This window comes from Zophobas morio, unplaced genomic scaffold (assembly GCF_036711695.1).
Source record: "Zophobas morio isolate AGI-343-1 ecotype UQ-CSIRO unplaced genomic scaffold, CSIRO_AGI_Zmor_V1 ptg000026l, whole genome shotgun sequence".
Taxonomy (NCBI): domain Eukaryota; kingdom Metazoa; phylum Arthropoda; class Insecta; order Coleoptera; family Tenebrionidae; genus Zophobas; species Zophobas morio.
The window spans coordinates 4,502,261-4,522,115 of record NW_026972131.1 but is presented as its reverse complement, the minus strand read 5'-3'; the positions used below and the strand labels follow the sequence as shown (position 1 = coordinate 4,522,115).

Here is a 19,855-nt window from a genome sequence, read left to right as displayed (position 1 = left end):
TAGTGCTTGCTGATAGAATAGAATCACGTCGCAGTGCAACAACAGCCACGGCCAGGAGCCCCAAACTTCGCTCATGTTACAACGCCCCCTATGGGTATTTTTTGTGCTCTAGAATGAGTTTTTTATTAAAATTTTGTGCTCTTGTGGACTGCCATAATTTTAAATTTGCCGCCACACGTCCGTAATAACTTGTGTATTTGCATTCAGTTACTGTAATTCAGATTTTGGTTTGTTTTTATTAAATTTGTGATTTTAAAATATTTGCCTTGATATAGAACGTTTAATTTGCTTTTCATTCCAAGTCATTCAAAGTTTTTTTTTTGGAACTGAGAAGCGATTGCGATTCGGCCCCCATTGGACAGCCTTGGGGACAAGTCACGAGTCACCCTCGCTTGCAGCCTTTTTTTTGTCAGTGGAGGAATAAATAACTTTGTGTCTTCCATAAATTTTGTGTTTTATTTAGCGATACTTTTCCAACCTTGGGGTCCACCACTTGCATCTGAACGCACCCCACCATTTTTTCAAAAACACAACGTAGGTTCCATTTGTTAGACGATCACAGCCAAGGCCAAATTTTGAATTTTTTAATTTTTCGCGGGCTTTCAAACTTTTTTCACATGTCAATTTAAGGCGGGATATTTCGGTTTTCACAACATTTTGATAAAAAAATTACGATGCTTATAATAACTTTAAAACATCTCCAAGATTTAAAGCTATCTGTGCAACATGCCTAGTATTAAAAATGTTAATGTTTATACATCGGAAGAATGTCACGTAGACATTTGTTTGATTTGAATTAGTTTATCGCCTCAAAACAAATGACTTTCTCGTTCTTAATTTGCAATCGGGCAATAACTGAGTTTAAATAGTATTTTTTAATAAATTATTTAATACTAAAAAAATGTTAATAATAAATATCAAAATGTGGATAGAAGTCAACAATATAATCGGACCTGCACTCTAATTTTACGGAATTTGGAAAACTATACCATCATTCTATTCATTTTATTTTGAATGTTAGATTGTTTTTTATTTAATAGTTTGCTTATAAATAATGCTTAAACTCAGTTATTGCCGATTTTTTTTTTTATTTTTGTAACAAAAAAACATCATTGTTGTATTCATCAAGAAAAACGCAATTTTTATGAAGCCGTCTTTGGAACGGATGACAATAATAATCCGGACGGATGCATCAGATACCGTGGAGATTACATATTTATAATAACTATAATGTTTTACGATTTTGACTTGTCCAAGTCCCTCGTTTGCGAACAAAGAGCATTTTAAAATAATACCGCTATAGATAAACCGGTCTTGTTTAGGAGAAGTGTGCCAGCCAAACACAATAAAGAGCTACTATTGAGCTTGAAAAGGGTGGCAGAGAAGTAAAAACTGTAAAACCACTATGCTCATTGGTACACCATACAACTGCGGATTAGCTTTGTTGCATGCTCCATTGTAGGTTTCACTTTACATTACCCTAATTTTACAATAGCAATATAATCTTAGTGGATTTATGAAACTATGCACTGTACTAAATTCAATATTATTTCACAACTTTTTAAGAAGTTCAAAGTTAGAGTTTCGCAATCCCTCACTAATTAAGGGGACTCGCTAGACGAGGTATAACATTTTTTTGGTTTTTTGTATGAAAAAATGATACTAATATAGACGAATCTACATCAAACTGCAGCTTTTTTCATATTCTAGAGCGCAGAGGCGAGTTAAATCAATTAAAAAATATGACTGAGAAATATCGTAAAAAAAGCACCATTGTATGTTTTCTTTTCAAGTTTTTTGAGTGATAACCATCATAGAATCGCTTGAAAATTCGCACATGGATAAAACATTACTTTTTACAGGGCGCAGAGTCATTAAATGTTTGTTAGTGGTACAATTTGTTTAAATAATGATGTGTTTATTAAAATCAAAATATACCACAAATTAATGCAAAATACGTCGAATAATTATAACAGGAATATCAGAAGAAAATTAATGATCTATTGGTTAGCAGAGTTCTTAACAAAAACTAACAATTATTGAAAAAAATGGGTATCAATTCGACAGAATTTGAGCAGTTAGTTCAGTACTTTGCCGATAGGAGCGCCACTAAAATTTACGGAAGCGACTTTCCAGGTAAAACCCTTATCCCCTGCTTTACCATAAGCTGATTGTTAGAGTTCTCGGCTGATTTTTCTAATTTATGGCAAGGAACTCAGCTTTATAACAAACCGCCAGGAACGGCCGTAGCAGGGGCGGCTCATGACTTGAAAAGTTGATGAGGCAAAGCACAATACGCTCCAAAATATAAATAAATCAAGATTACTTAAATATTTTCTACTTAGTCAAATAAACAAATTTGTAAACTCATTTAACTGTCCACCAAGAACCAACGTGAAGTTGTAAGGAACTCTTGTAAGGAAAGGATGGGAATGACAGGACAAAAGGAAAGGGAAACGTGGTCAGAAAAAACTAATATAACTTAAAAAAAAAACAAAATTAAAATAAACTTTAAAGAAAACATATCGAAAAAAATCAAATACAACATAAAATAAACCCATTTGATTTATAACAAAAAACAAAACGAAAAACATATAAAACATAAATACTCTGGATTTATTTTAAACTTTTTTATAGATCAATAATTAACGATTTACTCAAATCAGGAACCGGCCGTTTTAATTTCTTAACTACATACAATTTATCATCATACGTGAAAGTAGAAAAAACAGAACTGCTATTGTCATTTAACGTTAGTAGAGAAAAATTCCGATTTACTCGTAATCTTAAATAACGATTACCGAAATCAAATTATGACAAGCACAAAGCACTAACGCGACACACACAAACGTAGGCACTTTTAAGACAAAATTCTGTTACCGAAATTTTGAATCAATTTATACACACACAGATTTGTGGCAAAACAATCAACGGCCTAATTTTGAATACTTCTGCAAATGCAGACTGCATTTTAATCGCACGTTCTCCGCGCGCAAATATTGTTGTCCATCTCTTTTGCAAGCACGGAAATGAGGCTAGCCTCAATTTTGTCTTTTTTCAACTCATACCGCTTATGAGTGTATTGCAGGTTGCTTGCCTATTAACGATATCACAGATTACGGATATCCGTAATCTGTGACGATATGATTTCTATATCCGCTGTAGAGGCAAGCTCCGAGTTTGCCTCATTCGCGTCACAAAATACACGTTGTGTCGAGTGTTTCAGCGCGCTGTTTAATTAAGGGAGCAACGAGTACCTACTGAGATAAAAATAAGAATATAATTTTCCATATTTATTTTTAAAATTTTAGAAAAAAGACACAAATTATTGGCCGAAATGTGTCGTTAAAAAATAGTAAAAAATCCTAATAAGGCGTAAAATTCATTGGTGAGGCACTGCCTCACCTGCCTCATAGGACAAGCCGCCCCTGGGCCGTAGTAATCTATTGTTAAGAAAATTAACTTTTACGCAATGAGGTACTATCATAAAACCGAATTAAAACTGGGGAACTATAATATTTTTACTCCACTCAGGATCCTGAATTCAATACACATGATTACTAAAAATTCATTGTAATATTATTGTTAATATATATTTTGCATTCTTCATTAATAAAACTAATAAACATATTTATAATAATAATAAAAAATATATAAAATACAGCTTTTGTTTAACACGTATAAGTAGCTAAGTGTTGTCCCAGAAAGGAGGTGTTTTAAAAAAGCCCTACGCCCAGTAACTTCTCCCTTCATTGTTTACTCGAAAAAAGTCCTCGTATATGTTTTCATTTGCCGAGAGATCATTTTCAAAATATATTTATAATTAAAATATGCAAGTCTCGGTGATGAAAAATGTACTTCTAATAAATTATTAAAGTACATAAAAAAATAGAAACAAATTTTATTTATTTAAAAAAAATCTCTCGCAAAGCCAGGTTCCTCTTTCTTCTTGAATCAATTATTCGGGCAATAATGCGCCAAAGTAAAATCTGCCAAGTTTATCTGCCATCTTTTTACATATTTCTTCGTCTTTATAAATTTTTTCTATATTTATTCCTTTGGGTGTCCATACAACAAAATAAACTTGTGAAATACCCGTAACAAGCATTTGCCCCTGGACTTGAAAGTAGTAATCATGATTTTTTTTTAGTTTCAATTCTCTCTCTGTCAATGTACAAAATTTGATTAATTTTTTTTCTAACCGCTTCTTCGGGAGACAAATCTTGCGATTTTGAAGGGCATTTAATTTCGACTAATGAACTCCTATTTTTTAGAACCCTGTCTGGACTAGCAGCCAAGTAAGGAAATTGTTTTGAAATAAACAAGCCAAACCGTTCAGTTTTTATATTTTTATTTATTTCAAAACACTTGACAGCTTTTTCCTCACTTTGCTGTCCATATAATAGTATGTATGACTATTACCTCTAAATGTGCTGTACAACAGAGACTCCACAGTTTTAGCTGTTGTTGTAGTCGGTCTAAGTTTGTAAATACCTTCAAAATTTGAAGCCGTAACCCTAATTTCTCTTTCTTTTGCCCAAATATGCCTGTTGCCTAGTGTCTAATTCAATTTGGTCTAAATTCAAAGATAATTTTCTCAAAAAAACCTCTTTGGCTGTCACAAATGTTTCTACATCCATGACAGGATTTTCTAAAAAATGTTTAAAACATAATCGCAGTCGGGACCAGCATACGTAAATTTTTTTACGACATATTTTTTTTACGAATACTTCTAAGACGAGCTTGTTTTATAGACGAACAATATTTTTTTGTTATTAAATCAGGACGGTTTTAATCACAATATATTTACTTATCCCCTCTAAAAAATTGATGACGTCACCTGAAAATTTTGCTGAATAAATCCTATCTAAATTGTATAAAATATGATGAGTCTCTTCTTGTAATTTATCATTCCATTCATATTTTTTGGATTCGGTGACTCAAAAAATTTAATGAATCGGCAAATTTATTTTATTGACTTAATCAGGAACTACAAAACCGAATGCTTTGAAATCTAATGTGAAAAAAAAACATAATAGGCATGCAGTCGTCACGTTTCCGATAGCGAGGAAAGTACTGTCTAAACTCTTTAGATCAATTTTGTTGATTTTCCCATTTTTCCATTTCTCAATTTTTCAATGTTTCAGTTTGGGATTTTTTCACTGTTTCGATTTTTTAATTTTCCTTCCATTTTTAGGTTTTTCAATATTTCAGCTTTGGAATTTTGCAATATTTCGTTCTTCAATTTTTCAAATTTTTGATATTGTGTTTTCTCGGTTTTTAAATTTTTCGATATTTTAATTTTTCAGTTTTTAAAGTTTTAGGTTTTTAGATTTCTCACTATCTCGACTTTTCGATTTTTTAGTTCCATGATTTTTCAATTTGTCGAATTTTTAAATTTTAGATTTTTTGTTCTCAATCATTCAATTTTCTGAGTTTTCAGACTTAGATTTTTTGTTGCTTAATTATTGGATTTTTAAAATTTTTGTTTTTTAAATTTTCCTATTTATCAACTTACTGGGATTTCAATGTTTTGATTTTTTGATTGTTCAATTTCTCGATTTTTTTAATTTTTAGTTTTTGATACGTTTTTTTTTTAATTTTCAGTTTTTCAATTTATTAACTTTACAATATTTCAGTTTTTCAATTCTTTCTTCAATTGTGATTTTTCAATTTTTCGATTTCTGGATTTTTCAGTGTTTCAGTTTTGGATTTTTTCACTTTTCCGATTCTTCAATTTTTTTTCCATTTTTCAGTTTTTCATGATTTCAGTTTTGAATTTTTTCACTTTTTCGATTTTTCAATTTTCCTTCCATTTTTCAGTTTTTCAGTATTTCAGTTCTGAGATTTTGCAATGTTTCGGTTCTTCAATTTTTCCATTTTTTGACGTTTCGATTTCTCGGTTTTTCAATTTTTCGATAGGTATTTTAATTTTTCAATTTTTAAGTTCTACATTTTCCGTTAATTTTGTTTGTTTTCCTTGATGTTTTGATTTCTCGATTATTCGATTTTTCAAATTCTCGCTTTAGATTTTTTGGTTTTCCAATTCTTCGAATTTTAAATTGTTTAATTTTTAGATTGTTCAATTTCTCGATTTATAGATTTTTCAATTTTTCGGTTTACCGATTTTTTTCATTTAAAATGTTTCAATTTTTCAATTATTAAGTTTTCGATTTTTCTATTTTGGTGTAATTTGAAAACGGTATCAATAATACATCTAGGCGAATAAACTAATAGACGGGCTTGATAAGCCTTGTTTGCTCTACAGTGTCTAAATTGGGTTTGAATAATATAATAATTATCTCGAATATTAAAATTAATATGTCAAAAGAATACGAGAAATGATTATTCTGTGCTGAAGGTATGTTGTGGGCCGCCTGTCATAAATTATCATTATTCTGCATTATCGGCTTAGGATGTTTTTATGACCCACGTCCGGTAGTCGTCTATCCCAGCGGGTCAGGTAGATTTAAAGAAGAATTGCTGGTTGCGTTTAAGGCAACAAATGGCGCCCAATTCAAACTTGTCTCTCGTCTAGCGTTCCCCCTTAAAGCCATATATTATTTTTACCAGTGACTCATCATCGGTGACGGCGGCGTTCAACTAAAAAAATCCTCGAAGAGATTTGCCGGAAGGCTGGGAAAATCTCGGTGGATTCCAGAACAACCTCGAAAGCGCCGATCGCGATTTGTACAGAAGAAACGTATGGGTTTAAATAGGGACCAGTCGTGTAATTTCTTTTGGCAAGAAATAATTTGTTGACTTTTACCTACGCCTATTCTAAATTTCTCTGTCGTAACAGTATGGTACTAACCAATAACTGAGGAATTAGGATTTTATGCCTCTAATACTACTGTTACTACTGGTTGGTTAATTTAAATAAGGCACAAAAATTTATGAATTGATTTATTAAGCGTAAGTTTTTAGATAAATAGCAGTATAGCATATTACCGATTTCTTACTATAAATATTAAAAAAATACAAAATAGCTTGCACGTTCATTTTGTTTGTAAAACATTTGTAATTTATACATTAAATAGCACAATCACAAGGAAAAAAATCATAGCCTGCTAAATAAACAGTAACCTGTCTTTGATATTTCGTAATTCAAGTGTTCAACCATTTGGTGCTAGTCATGAATTCACATTCCTCTTCTATAAATTTTGAACATTCGTTGTTAGCTTGGTAATTTAGTACCCTTTAATTGTGTACTACGTTCCATGTAACGGGCGAACAAAAAGCTTTCAGATTAGAGTTGGCCATGGAAATATTTGTCGTGTCTTTGATTAAACAGTTTTAATGAAGGTTATGCTTGACTTTTTCAGTTTAATCAAAGACATGACAAATATTTCCATGGCCAATTCTAATCTGAAAACTTTTTGATCATCTTTATGTATGCATTACAAAAACGTAAAATTTCCCAAGAATAAAAAACCTGTAATATTTTACAGTAATAATAAAAAAAAAATGATATGAAAATGCGTGGACTATTTTTGGACACACATCTCGACTTCGCACTCCGGCTAAAACTAGGTAGTAACTTACTACATATAGTCGGGTTTTGCTACAGAGTTGAAACTCGAATTTTAAAAACAACAAACATGAATACGTTGAAAGCGTTCAAGATGTGGATTTAACGCAAATTTTAAAAATACCTTGAACAACGCGAAAATTAAGCGTTTTACACCGTATTAAAAGAGAACTACTCAGTACAAGAGAAGGAAGAAATCATATCTGGACCAAATGAGACCAATGGTATCTCTTGCATTACAAAATTATTTTGTGCAGTTTAAAATACGTGTTTTTTGTTTAATTTTAAATATTACTAGATTTAAAATTATCCTCCTAGCTCTGCACCCAAAATATCAGAAAAGGGTTACCTCAAATTTGTTACATGGGACAAAGATAAAACCCATTGAATAACATTGCACATACCCCAAGCTCAAACCGACATTTCTGATTTTGCCTGATGTAATTTTTATATCTTAGCTATTCATCAAGTCAAACGTATAACAATGCAGGAATTTTGAAATTTAAACTGCTACCAAAAGTATTATTCATTACCGTACTCGTAACTAGACTTTTCTGGTTGTTACGCTCCAAAGGTTCAATTTCGCGTCTCAGAAATGTAAAGGACAATAATTAAGATTCATGTTTCCTTTAGCAGGCCATGCAAAAACAATAAATAGTTAAACGGATACAATAATAACGGTTGAGGAACATACATATTTCTCTCTGATCTACTGAGATCACTAATTATGTTGCACACCCGTTATGTCTAATAAAACTACTCAAATACAATGCCACGATACAATAAATAAAAAAATTACATTGTTTATATTTTTTTACGTTTTTGTTTAATAATTCATAATTAGTAACGTCAAAATTTAAAAGTTTTAACCATAATAGTTAGGCCCCCATATAAGCAAATAAGGCATAAACACAGTTAACAACAACAATCAACAAGAAAAGGCAAGAAGCAAGGCATTTGAAAATACAGTTTACTATATACAAATGTCATTTTTTAAGAGAGGTTAGTTATTTTGGATCCAACAGTCTTATTACACAATTAATTTTCGAGATCAAAATATTGAGCAATCACTTAATTTAACACGTTTGTACTTGTTTTTTCAACTGATTCGTTTCAAATATAAAATCTTACTTCTTGCTACCATTCATAATCATATAACAATTTTCGATTTTATTTTTTAAACCGATAACAGGTGACATCGGCATATACAAGCTCTCCGTAATTGCTGAAATTTTCGATTTTTCTTTTGTTTTTTCAGAAACTTTTACCGGACTCATAATAACGTACTCAGAATCAGATGTAAAAATCTGCGAAATTCTTGATAAATCTTTAGCTGGTAGAGTATTACAGCGATGTTTGTATTGTCTCAAGTTGAATTTCTTTAAACTACAATCACCCTTAAAATCTAGTTTTCGTGGTGGTAAAGGCGGCGGTTTACAATGTTTCTTTAATTTAGAATTCATGTCTACAATTAAATCTAACGGATTTTCATAGATATGATTTGTTTGCGATATGGCCGTTTTAACGGGTTCGTCTGCGATTTCTTCATATATTCCCGACGCTAAAGAAATGCCCGATTCTCGTCGTAATAAGAGGCACTTGCTAAAAAAATAAATTAAAAATCAACTAAAAACACTACTTATATCGTGATTTATCATACTTAGATGTCTCATCTTCTAAAACTGTTAAATCTTGTAAAGAATCATCATTGGTTATACTTCCTCCAGGAGTTTTCGTGAACACAATTAACCCCAAACTAAGCAGGCTTGATGCAGTCTAAAAAAATATCGACACAAATGTTTAAACTGATATTCAAAATTTTTAACAAAATGACAAAAAAATACATACCTTTGGTTTCGATAAGTACTGTGAATCATCGGAAGTAACAGATCCTCTAACTCCAGAATCGTCGCTCCCAGCTTGACTTCTTATACACATAGGGCTATTTGATGAGCATAATTTGTTACTATTTGTATTATTACAAAGATCTCCTTCACTACGACTCAACCTTTTCAATGATCTCAAACCAAAAGTTGTCCTAGATCTCTTTCCTCTAGATACTAAGTGATTTAAAAGGCGTGATCCTTGCTTACAGTAGATATGTATTTGGCCAGGCCCAACAGAAAATTCTCTGCAAGAAAAACAACTTTTCTTGAGGAGAATACATTTTATGTAAAAAGTAAAGAATAAAATATAATTAAAATGAGGATAGCAATAATTCGGAGCGTTATATCAATTATTCGTTTACAAGCAGCGCAAACTACAGGTAAAGACGCATGTTAAGCTTTATGCTTCAAGTGAGTTTTTCGTCATCAACATTTTAGCAAGGACATCTATATCAATTCTGATACGTGTAGTGTAATGTATTTTATGGAAAATAGGGTGAGCCGTTTGTAATTTGATTGCGAAATTTATTTAAGTCATCCTGTATAAACAATGTAAAAAAATGGTCAACAGCTATTTCGACATCTCAATTTACCATATGAAATATAACGATTTTTTAGAATTTCAATATTCACAACGTGTTATTCGAACACTTCCGAAAATGAACGAAAGAGTTTTTTTTATACATTTTGATTTCCAGAAGTTATTTTCGTCTTCGTTTTCTGGAAAATTGCCACCATTTTTCCACAATTTACAAAATGAAATATAACAATTTTTTAAAATTTCAATATTCACAACGAATAACATCACTACAATTGAGATGGCGGTGGGAAGGCGGAACTTAAATTTTGCCCTTTTTCTGGATATACGTAACAATCTTTTCACGACAATAATTTAAAACGTTTAAAATGGTAAATTTTTGTCGGGAAACATCGATTTCACAATTAAGCTCCGCCCCTCGATGTGACGACGAATGAAAAATTCATCACAATTGAGATTAGGGAGGGTGGGTGGGGCTTATTTTTTGGATTTTTTTTTCCTTAACATATAGTTTCCTTTCAACAACATGCTACTTAAAAATATGTTTTACATAGTAGTTTCTTGTAAAGAAATAAGCATTTTGCAATAAACTCCGCCTTTTTGCAAAACATAAGCCCCACCCACCCACCCTATTTCAATTGTGACGCTTTTTCTTTATTCGTCGTTAGTCAAGAGGGGTGAAGCTTAATTGCAAAATCCGTATTTTTCCACAAAAATTGCCATGTGAAACATGTTCTTCAGTGATGGTGTTGCTCAGAGAAAACTATATGTATTAAGTAAAAAAACAAACAATAAAATAAAATAAGCTCCACCCCGATCTCTTAGTTCTTAATCGTGATGAATTTTCGATTCGTTGTCAGACTGAGGGGCGGAGCGTAATTACAAAATCTATATTTCTTATTTTAAACACGTTTTAAGTTTCCTGTTGCGAAAATAAGACTACGAACATTAAGAAAAAAAGGCCAAATATAAGTGGAGCTTAAAATCCTTCTCTCTCTACAAGAAATTATCATGTAAAACATGTTTTTGAGTATCGTGTTGTTCAAAGAATATTGTACATATTAAGTAAAAAATAAAGGCAAAGAATAAGTTCCTCTCATAGCCATTTCAAAAAAAACCTTTAATAAATTCATGGATAAAAGATTATCTTGAACTTATTTCAATTGACGAAAACGTTTTTTTGCTTCTTTATAATATTATAAAATTTGATTTTGCGATTTTCGTTTTTGTGATAACGAAAACTTTGGAAAGACATCTGATTCTTAATTATAACACAAAAAGAAAAGAGTGTTCCTACAAACACGAAGTTATTAAAAACAAATCAAGTTATAATTTCTTGTCAATTTTTTTACAATATTGATCTTGATATATGTATAAAATACACCCGTGTTGTAACTTTTCGTTGATTTTTAATTTTATTAGTGAAATCAATTAGTTTAATTACTGCTTATAAATTATCGTGACATTATTAAACAATATTTAAACATTTTTATTATTATTTCTAATATTGAAATAAGATAAATATTAATATATTATACTTCAACCGAAAACCGTTTTCCTAGAAACACGAAGTTATTAAAAACGAATCAGTGTGTTTAAACATTGTTAAATTAACCCCGAAAATGTGCAATTTCCCGGACAAAGTATGAAAAATAATTTTTGCAATCTCATCCTGACGTACGATGACGTCACTGTGACGTGACCAACATGGGCAAAGGTCCTGACTTCTTTTCGCGAATTCCTAATTTATTATTAATAAATATTAGTAAAAATGTGTTTGTTAGTACTGTGAACACGAACAAAAGTGGATATTTTTCCGAAAAGGACAGAAAACGGGGTAAATAAGACTTCAGTTTTAAGTTATCAGGTTCCGTGAATCGTTTACTCGACACTGTTTAAATTTTGGAAAAATTTTCTAAACGGTTAAAGTTGGTCGGTCAAAGCTATACATTTTCACGATACAAGGTGACTGCGAAATACATGCAAAAAAAAAAATGGGGAATAGCTCACAATATGATTATGTCACTGGGTAAAATTCACGGTCCTAAGTAGTAGCAGTGTCTAGAAAAAATTATTTGAAATTCAATGTAAATTGTTGTACGCGCCGCTGGACTGTTTTGTGACCTACATAATTACTACAATGAATGGAACAGAGCGAGTCGGTTAAAGGACCAAAAAAGTTACTTTATCAGGCACTTTTTTAATCGCAACGTGAAAAACACGAAAAGGGCCAGTTAGCATCGAGCGGTCGGTGAAATCGGTTTATGGTGCAGTTTTCCCATGCAGATTGTGTCGATATGGTAATGGGTGCATCAGTGGTACAGCATCTCCGATGTCATGGTACCTTCAACCTCAAACTCACGATCGTGGCCGTGATAGGACAGAAAGAAGAAGTTGGATTTTCACAGCTTGTAGTGCATCCTACATTAAAAGAATACGGCCACATCCATACCATGTTGACAAAGTACAGGGTTTGGAGCCCGCTGATTGTCCACCTTGTGTAACTCACTTTTTGTCCGATGGAACTCCACGTAGTCGTCAACAAGTACGATTTCAAGAGACGGTTTTCGATAAATGTGTATCAGTTGGATGAAACAGTTCGTTTGTGGAAATCAACAGTGTCCAGAAATTATCGAAGAGCTTCAACAAGTGAAAGTGACACCCGCTACTCCGGTGTTTTTTTACCTATCAACAAACCTCTTGCGACGCTCTGACGCCTGTATTGCTAGTCAAGGACAACATTTTCAACATTTCTTGTAAAAAGGTAGTAGCATTCTAAGTTGCTCTTATTTCTGTTCCAATAAACAACGTAAAATCGTTGTGACAAGGACCAAACATCCGTCAGAATCAAAATTACCAAAAAACTTTCACACTGACCTTTAACGATGAATGAGTAAATGAATGAACGAATGATAAGCAGCAAAAAGTCGGTTTTACTTTTAATTGAAACTGAAAGTGTTTAGGTCGTTTTTATTCAAACGTTTTTCCAACTCTGTTTACAAGGTGGCTCAGTGCCTTCGTATCGAGGGTGGTTCATGGGGGTTTTGCCCCATTCGATTTTTAATTTCTTTTTTCTATATTTCGGCTCTACTAGGGTGGGGGATGCCGTGGTTAAAATATTTGCACTTATTTCGCAGTCACCCTGTATAATTAAATAAAATTTAGACATAATTAATATTATTTATAATATTGAAATACGATAAATATTAATATTTGATAAATAAATAGAAAACCGTTTTATTAAAAACACGATGGTATTAAAAACAAATCAATTTGTTTAAATATTGTTAAATTAACCCTGAAAATGTCTAATTTCCAGGCCAAAATATGAAAAATAATTTTTGTAATCTCATCGTGACGTACGATGACGTCACTGTCACGTGAGCTACCTGAGCAAAGGTCACATTTTTCGGTCCTCTGTGTTTGGTTTTGATTTCGGTTTGCAAGATCGTCGCGTCGTTTTGACTTAAATGTAGACTTCTTTTCACGAATTTTTAATCTATTATTAATAAATATTGGTGAAAATGTGTTGTGTTAGTACTAGGGATGTACCGACTGTAGGTCTGGCCGCAGGGCCGGCTCAACACGGTAAGCGAAAGATGCACTGCATCGGGGCGCCCATGACAAGGGGCGCCGGGCAGCGGGCACCGCCTATGCTTTTATATTAACTCTATAAAAATAAACATTGAATCACTACGTACAAAATATTATAGCAGGAACAGACCAAGGCGCCCATCGAACACTTTTCAGAAAAAGCTATAGTTTAATATCCCACTATGGGGAGTGGTTCACAAAAACAGATCATAAGAAGTCACTTTCTGACTGTAATAATTGAAAAAGAGTGCACCTTTGGGTTGGGTGATTGGACCTTTAGATTAATACTGACAAAAAATACCAGATTTATTATTGCATTATCTGGGTAACAATTTGACCAGACAGCGGTATGACCAAAACCAGATGTTTTTCCTAACATTTGTCACGTTTGTTTTTACCATAAAACTCCATGTCGGCACATACTTAAAAATTTTATTTTCCAAGTCTAGTCGGTTGGTTGTGCTGATTGTTCAACAGTTTTGTTATATTTTTCACTGTTCCTGTTTGTAACCGAATTTGGTTTTGTTGTATCATTTTGTGGCTCTTTGTCATCATTAATTTTAAATTTAAATTTCGAATAACATTGAGGTAAGTCTAAATTAAAAATAACTTTGAAATCGTTTCAGTTTTACAACATTAAAAATTGAAAAATTTTTGTAATATAAATATTTTTATACTTATACTATGTAGAAAAGTTGTTGCCCGCAGCTCCGCTTGCGTGGAATTCACAAATCATTTTTCATCCCGTTCACTCCCCCCTCCTTAATGAACCCGTCTAACTTAAAAACTCTTTTTTGTCCCCGGTAGGGGCGGAATTTCAAAAAATCCTTTCTTAATGGGTGCTGATAACACAAAATGTACCTACTGTCCAAATTTCATGTTTGTAGCTTCAGTAGTTTAGGCTTTGCGTTGATAAATCAGTCAGTCTGTCAGTCAGGACAAATACTTTTATATACAGTATGTCCCCGGATTGAGTTCACAAGAGGAAAAAAAACTGTATTTTCTATTTTACAAAAAAATTACAGAGGAATAACATTTTTAGCTTAATTCAAAACGAATAAATCTGCAATATTATCAGGCTGTGTCCTTAAAAAAAAACTAAAAGTAACGAAGAACTTAGAAATATGAAAAAAATAATTTTAAAAGTACTGACCAAGAATATTGAAGTTTTAATTGCAGATTTATTCGTTTTGAATTAAGCAAAATATGTTATTCCTATGTCATTTTTTTGTAAAATAGAAAATACAGTTTTTTTTCCTCTTGTGAACTCATACCGGGGACATACTGTATACAAGGTGATTGCGAAATACATGCAAAAAAAAAATGGGGAATAGCTCACAATATGATTATGTCACTGGGTAAAATTCACGGTCCTAAGTAGTAGCAGTGTCTAGAAAAAATTATTTGAAATTAAATGTAAATTGTTGTACGCGCCGCTGGACTGTTTTGTGACCTACATAATTACTACAATGAATGGAACAGAGCGAGTCGGATTAAGAACCAAAAAAGTAACTTTATCAGGCACTTTTTTAATCGCAACGGGAAAAACACGAAAAGGGCCAGTTAGCATCGAGCGGTCGGTGAAATCGGTTTATGGTGGAGTTTTCCCATGCAGATTGTGTCGAAATGGTAATTGGTGTGCGTGAACATTTGCATCAGTGGTACAGCAACTCCGAGATCATGGTACCTTCAACTTCAAACTCACGATCGTGGCCGTGATAGGACAGAAAGAAGAAGTTGGATTTTCAAAGCTTGTAGTGCATCCTACATTAAAAGAATACGGCCACATCCATACCATGTTGACAAAGTACAGGGTTTGGAGCCCGCTGATTATCCACGTTGTGTAACTCACTTTTTGTCCGATGGAACTCCACATACTCGTCAACAAATACGATTTCAAGAGACGGTTTTCGATAAATGTGTATCATTTGGATGAAACAGTTCGTTTGTGGAAATCAACAGTGTCCAGAAATTATCGAAGAGCTTCAACAAGTGAAAGTGGCAGCCGCTACTCCGGTGTTTTTTTACCTATCAACAAACCTCTTGCGACGCTCTGACGCCTGTATTGCTAGTCAAGGACAACATTTTCAACATTTCTTGTAAAAAGGTAGTAGCATTCTAAGTTGCTCTTATTTCTGTTCCAATAAACAATGTAAAATCGTTGTGACAAGGACCAAACATCCGTCAGAATCAAAATTACCAAAAAACTTTCACACTGACCTTTAACGATGAATGAGTAAATGAATGAACGAATGATAAGCAGCAAAAAGTCGGTTTTACTTTTAATTGAAACTGAAAGTGTTTAGGTCGTTTTTATTCGAACGTTTTTCCAACTCTGTTTACAAGGTGGCTCAGTGCCTTCGTATCGAGGGTGGTTCATGGGGGTTTTGCCCCATTCGATTTTTAATTTGTTTTTTCTATATTTCGGCTCTACTAGGGTGGGGGATGCCGTGGTTAAAATATTTGCACTTATTTCGCAGTCACCCTGTACATTAAGATTGATTCATCATAATGTTATGTATGTTTGTTAATAAAAATATCGCTGTAAAAAATGTGTGATTACAAAATTTTATTTGTTTTTTTTTACAAAAATTTTTTAGAGGGCGTTGAACAGTAAGTTGCATCGGGGCGCCTGGTCCCTTAGAGCCGGCCCTGTCTGGCCGACTAACCGACTAGCCGATTGTTCGGCCAGTAAAAACCGACTAGTCGGCCGACTGTTCGGCTTTGCTAAAACCGGTTTATAAATGCGATAGACAGTGTGTTTTTTTTTTATTTCTCTGACTACCTTAAAAATTTGTTTTATTTTAATAAAAGTTCCTTTGTTTTCCAAAAAATGTGTTAAATTTGTTTGGATAATTTCAACATTTATTTTTTTTTGTAGTAACTCAGTACAAAAATAAAGAATAACACAATTTAGGGCCAGTTTATACAATATTTTAACTGAGATTAAGTTGATCACGCGTTTAACAAGGCCATTAGCGACTTCTGATTGGCGTAGAGTCGGTCACATGGTACTTTAACGCCGTGTTAAAAATTAAATCGCAATTACATATTTAATTGTGGTTCTGTGAACCGGGTTTAATTGTATTATATACTATTTTAATTTTAATAAAAAAAGCCGACCGGTCGGCTGTTTAGCCGACCAGTCGCCGACTGCCAGCCGACGGTGAAAAATGGCCGAATAGTCGGCTTATCCGACCGGTCGGCCACTAGTCGGTACATCCCTAGTTAGTACTGTGAACACGAACGAAAGTGGATATTTTTCCGAAAAGCACCGAAAACGGGGTAAGTACGACTTTAGTTTTAATTTATCAGGTTCCGTGATTCGTTTACTCGACAATGTTTAAATTTTGGAAAAATCTTCGAAACGGTTGATGTTGATCGGTCAAAGCTACACATTGTCACGATATAGTTAAACAAAATTTAGACCTAATTAATATTATTTATAATATTGAAATATGATAAATATTATACTTCAACCGAAAACCGTTTTCCTAGAAACACGAAGTTATTAAAAACAAATCAGTGTGTTTAAACATTGTTAAATTTTTTCCGAAAATGATGCAATTTCCTGTATAAAGTATAAAAAATAATTTGTGTAATCTCATCCTCACGTATGATGACGTCACTGTCACGTGAGCTACCTGAGCAAAGGTCACATTTTTCGGTCCTCTGTGTTTAGTTTTGATTTCGGTTTGATGGCGGCAAGATCGTCGCGTCGTTTTGGCTTAAATGTAGATTTCTTTTCGCGAATTTCTAATTTATTATTAGTAAATATTGGCGAAAATCTGTTGTGTTAGTACTGTGAACGAAAGTGGATATTTTTCCGAAAAGGACCGAAAACGAGGTAAGTACGACTACAGTTTTAATTTATCAGGTTCCGTGATTCGTTTACTCGACAATGTTCAAATTTTGGAAAAATTTTCAAAACCGTTGAAGTTGGTCGGTCAAAGCTATACAGTTTCACGATATAATTACATAAAATTTAGACATAATTAATATTATTTATAATATTGAAATATGATAAATATTAATATATGATAATTAAACCGAAAACCGTTTTACTAAGAACACGATGGTATTAAAAACAAATCAATTTGTTTAAATATTGTTAAATTAACCCTGAAAATGTCTAATTTCCCGGCCAAAATATGAAAAATACCTGAGCAAAGGTCACATTTTTCGGTCGTCTGTGTTTAGTTTTGATTTCGGTTCGATGGCGGCAAGATCGTCGCGTCGTTTTGTAGACTTCTTTTCGCGAATTTCTAATTTATTAGTAATAAATATTAGTGAAAATGTCTTGTGTTAGTACTGTGAACACGAACGAAAGTGGATATTTTTCCGAAAAGGACCGAAAACGGGGTAAATACTACTTCAGTTTTTGCAATTCTTGATTTAATCAATACAATTCATTAATTTTTTTTCAGACACCCCGTATAAGCAAATCTAAAAAATATTAATGCAGTGATAAATCACAAGTATAGACTCATCATAATTTGCACATTTAAGATAAGATTTATTCGGCCAAATTTTGAGGTGACGTTATCAATTTTTTAGGGGGGATGAGCAAATACATTTTGATCAAAAATTTACCATGCTTATGATAACTTTAAAACATCTCCAAGATTTCAAAGCATTCGATTTTGGAGTTTCCAAATTAAATTGCACAAATAAAATTTTGGTTAGCTTTTAACCATTTACATAATATTTCTAATATACATACAAAATTTAACGACAATCGGTCCAGCAGTTTCGGAAATTACGTGTCTAATAAAAATGGATATAGACACCAGACAGACAGACGAGACTACATTTTTCGTACTCTCGGGGTCATGAAGCGTCGAGAAAATATAAAAGTGGCGATTCGTCCGATGGACTCGAGTACCATACTTCCTTAGCTTACGCTCGGGAAGTAAAAATATGCATACGTTTAAAACCACAAATTTTGATTAACGATTCACCATTCCTACAACTTTAAAACGTTTGCAAGATTTCGGTTTTGCAGTTTCAAAGTTAGATTGTAAAATGTCCTCAATTTTGATTTTTTTTCTAAAAATCCATATATTATGAAAAATCAAGGCAAATTCATAAACTGCACGAGTAGAAGCATGCTATTTTATAAAATTTAAATAACATTTACTCTGTAAAATTTTGAGGTGACGTCATCACATTGCTGGTGGGGATGATTAGATAAATTTTGGTTAGCGTTTTACCATCTATGTTATTCCCCCCTTTCAAATAAAAACAATAGCGTTTACAGAATTTCAATATCTCTATCCACTCTCAGGACATTAGGGCGCAGAGTTATATTTGAGACACCTGTATATTTAGTTAACTTATTAGTATTTAGGTACTTGAATAAAAATTTACACTAACCCACTGGTGTGCATAATGATGATCTGTTTGTCATCCACTGGATGGGCAGGTGCTTGAAAATGAAATTGATGAAACTGATGCCACTGCCACGATAATATGGATTCACCAGTACATGGATCTGAAATAACTATTTCTTGAGGATTTGTGCCAAGCACACCATGAAGACCAACTAATCCAGCAGCCCTTGAATGGCTGTTATCGATAATAGAAACGTGGAAATTTGACTCCCCAACTAAAACAACAAGTGTGTTTATATTAAAAACAAACAATAATAAATTTTTAACCACCTGGTAAATACGTGGCCACACACAGCATCTTTCGTATCGATGACATCCAATCTTGTGCATCACTTTCAGATGCTCCTGACAAAAATAACAGAGGTTTTTGTGTCCGGCTTATTGTAAACACTCCAAACGCATACTGCTTAGTTCTTGAATCAGTTCTACAAACAGTTGAAGATCTTGGTAACAAGACACAGTTCAAGACTGAACCTTCCATTGATGATTTGAGTGTTAATTCAACCCCATTTTCCATACTGTCTACACGTTTTAATTCACACCATTGCTTTTGCCATGCCTGTAAAAAGCATTAGGAAATGTTTCAAAACTAAAACAGTGCAGACTGTAGTTTCTCACCTTCCACGGAGTTAAACCTCTTCTACTTTTAGCAGAAATTTTAACATCCAGATAACCACAAACAATATTATTGACATGCATTTTGTAAATAAACTTTGTTTGTTGCTGTTTCAATTCGAATAACTTTTGCCCCACCCCAACGTGGATATGTTTCAAACGACAATTGGGTAACAGCAAACCGACAAACTCCCTTGTTTATGCGGCAAGGCGGCAACCAGTCTTGTCCCTGGTGTAAAATATGTACGAGGTTTAGGGATTTTTGGGTGCTACAGTTGATAAAATTGCGTTATATTTT

General features: G+C 33.0%; 1 protein-coding gene across 1 annotated transcript; it reads right to left on the bottom strand.

The window, feature by feature from the left end:
- Positions 1-7,467: 7,467 nt before the first annotated feature.
- LOC135136455 (uncharacterized) lies at positions 7,468-19,828 on the bottom strand. The gene is made up of 6 exons (XM_064065720.1): positions 19,561-19,828; positions 19,213-19,501; positions 18,926-19,157; positions 9,380-9,662; positions 9,192-9,307; positions 7,468-9,133 (listed from the first exon to the last, which is right to left on the bottom strand). Exons 1-6 carry the CDS (start codon positions 19,639-19,641, stop codon positions 8,659-8,661), a joined length of 1,476 nt encoding a protein of 491 aa, XP_063921790.1. The 5' UTR covers positions 19,642-19,828; the 3' UTR covers positions 7,468-8,658.
- Between the last annotated feature and the right edge of the window lie 27 nt (positions 19,829-19,855).